Source organism: Anticarsia gemmatalis, chromosome 15 (genome assembly GCF_050436995.1).
Source record: "Anticarsia gemmatalis isolate Benzon Research Colony breed Stoneville strain chromosome 15, ilAntGemm2 primary, whole genome shotgun sequence".
In the NCBI taxonomy this organism is placed as follows: Eukaryota; Metazoa; Arthropoda; class Insecta; order Lepidoptera; family Erebidae; genus Anticarsia; species Anticarsia gemmatalis.
In genome coordinates, this window is record NC_134759.1 from 5579101 (window position 1) to 5589375 (window position 10275).

At 34.8% G+C, this 10275-nt stretch overlaps 1 protein-coding gene across 1 annotated transcript; it reads left to right on the forward strand.

The window, feature by feature from the left end:
* Positions 1 to 1040: 1040 nt before the first annotated feature.
* Positions 1041 to 4025, forward strand: LOC142978825 (uncharacterized). Its single transcript, XM_076123411.1, has 6 exons — positions 1041 to 1494; positions 1662 to 1971; positions 2247 to 2343; positions 2719 to 2829; positions 2981 to 3160; positions 3972 to 4025. The coding sequence occupies exons 1-6, from the start codon at positions 1041 to 1043 to the stop codon at positions 4023 to 4025; spliced, it is 1206 nt and encodes a 401-aa protein (XP_075979526.1).
* The last annotated feature ends 6250 nt before the right edge of the window (positions 4026 to 10275 follow it).

Below are 10275 nucleotides of genomic sequence, written 5' to 3' on the forward strand. Positions count from 1 at the left end.
TTGAAAAAATTATTATCGCCACTTTGAGTTTCAAACTTGGCATTATTACGAGCTGTTAAAAACTTCTTGCTAAAGTAATCATGTGTACTTAGAACTTACACCGAAATAACGAAAATGTTAAGCGTGGAGTCGGCCATTTATAATATTAACAAAAAATAAACTAAAAAACATTTTGTTTTCAGAAACATGGAAGAACAAACGCAAGATGTGGTGTTTTCTTGGAATCTTCTGTTATATTTCGATTACGTATTCTACATACAACTTGCAACACTCAAAAAGCTATCTATAAATCAAATGGCATCCCGGAAGAATTATATTAATATCTTTACAATCGGTGGAAAACATGCTGTTATGAAGTATCAGTTATAGAATCGTACTAGCACTCGTAATAATAAAAAATATCTTATTCAAGACCAAAATATGAATACAGTACCTAATAGTGCTGGGATATGGTGCTTAGCCATTTCTTTTTATTTCTTCGTAGATCCATGTAAGTTTATTATATCAACTTAAACTAATTTGTGTTAGAACTTATTACCATTGTGTTAATTATTCAAACCATTGTGATATTTGTTTGTTCATTGCGACACTTCTGACGTTCTTAAACAACGGTTCAACTGAAAGGTCCCCAGTATAATTCGAACATTTCGGAATATTCACATATTATTTTTCGGTCACGTGTCGCCAGTTTATTTTAGTATAAATAATCACACTCATTGAATGTTTGAATGAAAATTGGTTATGTAATTGAGTAACATTAATGAATATCAGATCTGATTTATAAATATTATCAGAGCATGCTGATTTCACAGAAATGCTTAACTATTTTGTTAATAAATATGGGTTTATTTTATTGAATCTGTACCTATAGTTATATTCTTGCTCAGTCGCATGTAATGTTACGTTTTGTTGGAGACAAGCTATATTCACGTTTCTAATTTAATTTAAGAAGATTTTTAAATAGTAACTACAAGTTACTATATTTAATTCCAGATTGTTCATTCCTTATTCTAATCTGAGTATCAAAAGGCAAACTCAAAATGAGGAACTACGATATTCTAAAAACATATTGCAAGAAGATATTCCTAATCGGCAACGGGAATTTTTGGTACGAAGAAAATACGATAGGTGACGATCGAGGGTTATTTTATAGAGCGTGCGGCGCGCTGTTATTTTTCGTGTATGCTTTCATGACAGTATTGGAAATAATGGCGGCCCTCATGGGCGATTTTCCCGAGGACGAGAAACGTGACTCCACGAGCTTCGCCGTCAGTCATACCATAGTTATGATCAAAATATTCTCGGTTATTGCCAACAAATCGTTAATAAAAACCCTGAATCATAAAATGGTAACAGTTTGTCAGAGTTACGAAGAACAACCGTTGATGGCGGAGAAATATAAGATCATGAAAATAAATGTCGTCGCTTACTTTGTGATCGTTTACGGCTCTTGCGCGTGTTTCGTTTTTGAAGGTCTGAGGAAAGTGTTCGCCGGTGAGTAACGTGCTTTTTCTAATCTTTTCTGCATAAAATATGTAATGGGTGCGATGATGTATGACGCAAGGGGTCACACAAAAATAGTGGGTTACGAGTTAATAAAAACGCTGTATGTGATATATGCGTAACATACCGTTTGGTTATTTGAATTTTATCTTTTTTAGGTTCTCATTTCGTGACTGTGGTGACGTACTACCCGTCGTTTGAAGACGACTCAGCTTTAGCGATGTTTATCCGTGTGTTCAATACACTAGTTTTGTTCGTAATGATGGTGACTATGATAGTATCCGTAGACTCATTCACAATGGTTTACATAATCATGTACAAATACAAGTTTATCACTCTGAGACATTACTTCGAAAAAATGCGAGAGGAAGTTGAAAGATTGCATCACGCCGGAGATAACGATCTGGCTGCTGAAAAACTAGCAAGCGGATTGGTAGAAGGAATTGAGATGCACAGTACTATTATTAAGTACGTATTTTTTTTATTTTTTTATAGGAATATAAAGTATTTTTCCTATTAAACCAATTATATTTTGGGTGAATATTGTTATGTAAATAGTAATAGGGCAAGAAGCAACTATAACAGTCATGTCTTTATTAATTTTATTTAGCAATACGTCTAAGCACTCGTGGCCACTCATTATTACCCTATTTCTAAGTATGGGAATCGCGTAACCTACCTATCTCAAAGCGTTTGTTTTAAGTCTTATAAAGTACCTAATGTAATTGGTCTCTATTACGAAGGTTATCTAAAGACATCGACACAGCGTTCGGGACTGTGATGGCGCTACAACTGTGTCAAAGCTCAGGCTCTGCCGTCTCAATCCTGCTGCAAATTGCCGTAAGTAATCGAATTGTTACGTCATATCTTCATCGTGTGCTCCCAAATGTTATAAAAGTGCGTATTATTTGTCTTGATTACGTATTCATCGTATTACACCTACCGAATCTCTGGCTGGATAAGATTGGCGTTGATGAAAAATAGCCGGGATTTTATTGAGAGGAATATTAACGTATTATTATCATATTAGTTAAACTATTATTCATTATATTATAAGTTCATACATATTATAATGGGAAAAGACTTTTTCCCCGACCTAATATACTAGTTACTACTAGTTACAAAATGATGTGATTTGGTTTGGGTTAAACAAATATGTTTTATATGAATTCGTATCTTTCGTCCTTCCTTTACTCATAAGTTTTTGTTTTTTAGTTAGCCGATGACTTGAAATTTGCTGCAGCAGGGAAGCTTATATTCTTTGTGGTTGCACTGTTCTTCTTACTGGGCCTGTTCTTATGCAATGCTGGAGAAATTACTCATCAGGTATTGAAATAACCACCATCTCACTTCTATCATTTAAGATTACTCTACTCAATAACAAGACTTCCTTTACTGTCTGTTGAACGACCTTCATTAATTCGAAATATTAATCATTTTTCAAAATTCCATCACAAATGTTTAACTTACTTTTTAGGCTTCCTTGGTATCAGATGCAATATTCTACTGCGGCTGGCAATTGGTCCCTCCCCGGTTGAACACCACGTCTCGACGAAATATCAGACAGTTGGTACTTCTAGCGATGATGCAGGCCCAAAGACCTCTCGTCATGAAAGCCTTCAAGATGCTAGAGCTGTCTTATGGAACATTTTTACTGGTACGTCTTAAGTCTACAATCTTATGGATTGATTGATTGAAAAGAACACGTATTGCCATCAAAATCTCACCTTTCATATTTCAACCTCTGTAATAAAATTAAAAACTTGCAATTTTGCTCTTTTTTGAGTTAAGGTTTAAATAATTTTACTAACAATAGATATTAGAATCTAATGTCTCATATTATCTTAGCATCAGAGATCAAGTTTAAACAAAAAATTGTCTAATATTGACTAAAAAAAAGAGCAAGATTTGCGCGTTTTACCTGTTATTACAGAAATTAATATTCCGTCGTGAGGATTATATTATAGCTTTGAAAGGTTTTCGTACCGTTTCGTTCTCTTATTAAAACAAGATCATTCAAACATATTAAAGGATCGGCTACTAGAGGATTAATGACCATCGATCAGTCAGCCATTAACGGCACGGAGCTGGACAAAGGCCCCTTTTGATGTGCAACACAACGCCCGTACCTTGTTCACTACATTATACTCCAACTGAAATATTAACCTGGCTTTAAAATTATTATTTGTTCCACGAATACCTTACTTAATATGCTTTAAAAAAGAATTGAATAGACCCCGACAATAAATACGAACTGCTTATTATAGTCAGGTTTATGTGTACATGAAATCGGCATGGTATTTTAATTGCGCAAATAAAATTCAATGAATTAATAATTCGCATTAAGCCTTTAAATTCCGAAAGTACGAAGGCAGTGGGTGAAATGCGCAAAACGTATAATAATTTAATTTATTTAATTCTGGTCATTGGTTAATCACTTTATTTTAATTAATCGTTAACCGTTTCAGGTGCTGCGCTCGACGTATTCTGTATTTGCACTGTTTTATGCACAAAATAAATAATTAATGTCTCACAACAATGTCTACGAAGCATGTACACACGATGTTCATTAATATTATTATGTTTATTTTAAATAAATTAATTAAATCTTCTGCTCCTATCAAACAAACGTATAATGGAAGTACGTACATAATGTTTATGAAAGATAGTATTAAGAAGTAGAACAGGTGCAATTCATTCAAGGTGCATACTATTTTTCTATAACGAATATTAAACTTGGAGGACATATTCAATGTTTAACACATCCCAAAATACATGATTGGTAAAAATAGTCGACGGTACTAGTATCTTGGTCACAAATACTAAGCATTTCATGGCTGTAATAAATATAGTGAATCGTATAAATTCACCGAGCTTGTCGGTTGATGTATACCCATGTTTGGTCGTTACGTGCTCGACTTACGCAGTCACGCACCTATAAAAACAAGATGGCAAATCGCGATAAATCTGTTATCGTTAAGATTTCTGTATCACATACATATGCAAATCCGGAACATCGCATTGCGTGTTAGGAATAAGTTCATGAATAAATAAAATGCTGAAAGACTTACCTATGCTTAGACGCACGGGCAATATTCATCGCTCTTACGTAACGACTCAGATCATATGCAAACAATATGGATATTCTGTAGAAATGCGCACAATAAAACTTAAAATTATACATTTGTGTTTTATTATTCATAGTTACGTCCCTCATATATTCATAGTTAATGTATATACTTTAGCCCTAAACACACGAGCGAAACTTATCAGTTAATAATATTGGGTAGATAACTTGTGTGTACCGCCGTTAATATTTCGCGGTTCACATAATGATATACGAGACCAAACATAGGTACGTTTCGTTTACGTTCTATGCGGAAACTTGGAAGGGGTTAGATTAAAGTTTTGCCTCTGTGATATATTACGTGCCGCGTGTCGCATATTCGCCATTCGGGGTCCGGTTCACTATTACTCTTACTTTCTAAGGCCAAATAAATTTTCCGCAAAGGAAATATAAGAAAATGCATGGAAAGACCCGACGATACAACGTCGACTCATACTAAGCCAAGCTTTAATCGTGCGTATTTAGAATATTTATTTTTGGAGCTCAATCTTCGTATTGATCGTTAGAGGTCAAGGAAATTGCACGAGGAAGTATTCCAATTGAGTTTTTATGAGTTATTCCTCGTTTGATGTCTGTTGAATCGAGTGGAAGCTACGCTAATGATTTATATTAAACATTTTTTTGTTGTATTGTTTGAATGTTACCCGTCATTAAGCGAGCTACGTTTAAGAATACTTTGATGTTACAATTGAGTTTTGAACAAGTAGCTCCGTGGAGTGTAAGGCGAGGTATGAAAAGGTTATTAAATATTGAATCAAATGTTCACAAACACCCCTGAGGAACGAGCCGTGGTACGTATGAAGAGAGGTTTAATAATCAAGATACATTTGCTTGACAGAATTCTTAATAATCTGGTGAACGTTATTCCGTATAGGTACCGGCTAGATTTGCTAATCTTGAATTCTTGGTCAGCGCTTTGAATGTGTCATGTCAAGTGTGTCTCAAGACTTGGGTAATGTGTGTCCATTCAACTCTGTGTGTGATTGAATGGAGACAAAGGTCGTAAGTCAAACTGAGACATTGGGTCATTTGTGATCTAAGATATAGCTGTCATAGGACAGCACTGAATGATTAGTACAGCATTCAGTCCTTATTATCTCCTGATTTACTGTCTATTCCCTTTAATTTTCTAAAATTATTAACCAATTCGCAGTAAATCTGAATGTCCGAATAAAAAAATAATATGCATTGTAAGTTTGTAAACAGTTGCTATCCTTTGAAATAATTTTCATAAGCTTCATTTTTACTCCAACTGTATTCATGTGCTAAAATCCTTCTATTTCATCAAGAATAATATTAGTCATATAAAAATGTTCTCTCTGTGTGCAGGTAAAAGTAATTAAAGCGAGAAGATGAATTATTTTCTAAATGAACTATGGTAGTGCGTTCCGTAGAATGCGATGAAACATTTATTATAACCTCTTTAGTTCGAAACTTGTTATTAGGAACTGTTAGAAAAACTTTTCACTTTAGTAATCACTTGCATTTACTTAGAACTAAGGATTTATAAAACTTATGTGTGACGTGGCATTATATTATTATGAATGGTATATTGTTTAGGACTTAGTTACTTCAGTAATCCATTTGTAGATATTTGTTTCATAATACTCGCATGTTATTAGTGCGACTATTTTTGTTACTACATAAGTATGTAATAATTTACCTGGCTTTTCTTTTTGCGTAGAAGTTTAAGTAGGTAATAATTCATACATGTATGTTTTTTCACAATTGCATTTTAATTAAATAATTTTAAAATATATGTCGGCAATGTCGTGCACAGGGCAGTTAAGTTTTCGGATTTCCACGTAAGCCCATAATACGCGAGCAAATTAACTCGTTATAAAACCATTATTTTCCGGAAAATTAACAGCTATTTAAAATATACTTAAAGTGTAATACTTTATGTATTTAGTGCAAGATTGAACACTGACTAACTTGTATAGTTCAATTGCAATTTTGTTATTCAATAGGTCTGATCGTCTTCGTGGTGCGGTTGGTTTGATTTCTGAGTCGGGCAATCTTCGGCGGTCTTTTATAATTTATACTATTCATAGAATGTTTCTCAACAGTAGCCATTTAGTGCACGATTGAAAACTGACTAACTTGTGTATTTCAATTGCAATATTGTTATTCAATGGGATTTATCGCATCTGTGGTGCGTTTGTACGAGTGTTCAAGTGCTGATCATGAGATATCGGGTTTGATTCCGGGGTCGGGCGTATTTGATCTATTCTCATTTTTTATTAGATTTTTTCTCTATATTAGTTACGTTTTGTTATGTGCCTGGTATATGGCAGTAGGCTCGTCACTTATTACATGGGACTAACTTTGTTAATGGTAAAACGTGAGTGTATTTCATAGCCAACACTTATTGTAACAGGCATGATATTTTATATATTTCATAAAATATACTTCTTCATACTTTGTGGCAAGTTTATTGTAAGTCATTGAATAAATTTGTCGGACAAATATAAGTCGCGTTACATCCAAACGCGACAGCCGCGAGCTTTCATAGCAATGTAGAAATAAAATAACTTACGACTTATGGTCCGACACCGCGGCCATCAACATAAATCACTAATTTTTGTACCCACGCACTTGTTATTTAAAAGTGAACCTTCCTTTTTTCTAGGTATTTGTATATATTAGTGCTTGTTCACGTTGGAACTCGCGGGCGCGGTGGCGGTCGCGAGCGCGGGGACGTGGCGATTTGTGTTCACGTTGGCCGCCAGGCGGGCGTTTGGCTCAAACTGGCTCAAACTGGTTGATCTTACTTGACATCGCGAGTGGATCGCGCCCGCCACCGCTAGTTCGACGTGAACACACACGAACATCTTCACTTGTTTGATATTGGCGCGAGCCCGCCACGCGGGCCGCGCGCGACTCCGCTAGCTCGCCCGCGACTTAGACCGCGCGAACGGTTTGTACGTGAACACTTCGGTACATCGCCATACGTTTGATATTTCGCGACCGCGCCCGCCACCGCGCCCGCGAGTCAACGTGAATGAGCACTAAAACTAGCGGCTCGCCTTGCTTCGCCTGTTTTAAACAGATATTTTATAAAAAATACTTTTAAATTTTTACACATAAACCTTCCTCTTGAATAATCCTGTCTATTAAAAAACCGTATCTAAATCTGTTGGGCTATTTTTTGAGGTCTAAGCATACTAACAGACACGGAAAGCGACTTTACTTTATACTATGTAGTGAAAAACCGAAATTAATGTACGCGCATAACTTTTGAACAACTAAACTTTAGATAATATTTTTTTTTAATATATTTGCAACTGTCGGAACAAGGGTTGTATAGAATCCATAGGATCAAAATTTCCACGGGAATGGAATCAACGGGATAAAATTGTACTATAGCCGGACGAAGTCGGGCTTAGACATTAGTTTAAATTATTTTAAGATACCTTAATAAAAACATATTTAATGGAATTGCTTTCATCAATCATCATACATAGATCATGTCAATACTCACAATTTAATATCTTAAATTGCTTTTCATACAACATTTAACACAAAAAAGCTTTATATTTACAGAATAAAGAAAAATGAACTTTAAAAACTCGAGTGTCCTCGAGATTTGAAGTTCTTAACATAGATTATCCTACTTTATCCCTTAGCCGGCACATGTGTGAGCACTCAGGGTAGAACGAAACATTGAAGGTTTCATATAACCAGATAAAAACTTTCAGCATGAATCTCTAAGAAACAAACTAAACTTTTCTTTTTATTATAATGTGAGTATGATAACAGTATGCCTTGTTATATCCGAGGATGTGGGACTTGTTGATATCGTAAACTGATATAGGATATGTATACGCTAAGGAGAAAGTATTCGGCATACATTGTGTCGTATTAACATCAAAAATGGAGATACTTTTTGCTAGTAACAAGAGCATTTTGTTATAGGAAATTGTAGTGCAATTGTATAAAATTCTGTTTTGGTATATTCGTTATACAATTATAAAGATATTTGTATGGGAAAGATACGGCGAAAATTTACGAGATCCTTTATTGTCACATGAAAATTGTTTATAATGTCATGTGATGATTATTATCTACTATTTTTTTTTCGAATTTGACTATTTGGATCCGAAGTTCGGTTTGAACTAAACGTATGCATGTAGATTATGTTAGTGTTTTGTGATAGATTTTAAAGACCAAAATCGATCTCAGAATTGTAGTAAACTACAAACGAGAGCGTCTACGAGGAATCTTACAAGAAAGATCGATGCCGGATATTGCTTTAAGCGCCACTTTTAGCAGACGGATGGAGACAACATCCGCTCTTGTGTTTAAAACAAGAAAAAATGTGTTTTCTCTTCAATGAAAACTAACCGTATTATGTGAAAGTTAATTGTATCCTTATTAACAAGATACATTCTGTGACATTGTAGTGAACTCCTTGTATTAAAGCATAAAAATAGTTGCTATGTCCCTTGGATTTAAGATTATTCCTTCTAGGTTGAGTAAAAACATAAAATGTTGTTTTGCTATATTCTTGGTATGAGTCAATCTTGATGACTAGTCTCTCAGATAATAATTTCAAGTTTTCTTTTTATAACATACGTCAAAATAAGAGCTGAGTTTTACTTTTGCTGAGCATTTATCAAACAGCCGATCGTCGAAAGAAAATAGAGCAGAGAGAAAACAAATGAACGAAAGAAAAAGTCATTCACATCTCGCAAGTAGAAATGTTATTCTAAATCAAGATGTTTTTATATTCCACTGACGCAGTACACAAAAAGCTGCGCATGAAAATTTCTTTATTAGGCGCGGCTTCGGACAGCGGCTAGTGAAAAATATTTATGCAGTGAAGGCTGAGATGCTCCCGATGGATTTGATCCGTGATCAAATCGAACGGACTACTAATGTTTTCATTTCTCATCCCCGTATTCATAGTTATTCACGTATGCGGCTCACATGTAAGAGGGTTCGCGCGGTACGCGAATCTTTTTTCTTCTGCCGCGAATAAAAAAACTTTCGCCGCCATAAAAGTATATGAGTTCGTCCCAATACTGCGCCGATGACTTCCAATCTCTCTGTAGCGTGTCCCGACCCAACCCTGGAGATTACTTTTTCTCCTTCATCCAGTAAATTGAATTAAAATGAGAAGCAAACGGATAAAGAAAAGGGTGTACGTCGATTTTCACAAGAGTTTCGCGTTTAACGTCCTCTACCTACGTGCTCAATGTTTTCTTTGTCTTGTCTTTGAAATTATGTTAAAACTAAAGTTTTCGCCTATCTGCTTTGAGCCCATTGGAATTTCCAGTTTCGTAGAAAGCCTAGAATCCATCATAACTGTTTATTATATTCTTATAATAAGCGACTGGGTATCGTTCAATTAGACTGCAGCATATTAAAATGTATTTAGATGGAATGTTTTAATTTAGATGAATTTCTGAAACTAAATTGTGGATTCGCAGTACTGGATTTTCAAACAAAATGTTATTAATAGGGCTTAAATTAGCTACGTTGTCGGTATGTATAGCAGCCAAAATATTAATAATTGATTCTAAAATAGTAGCCGTGATTGAATGCTGTTTACGTCAAATCATTTCGGTCGGTTGCACTAGCCGAATAACATAATCAAAATTTAGTAATTTGGCAATGATATAAGTATTTTAATTAAGTTT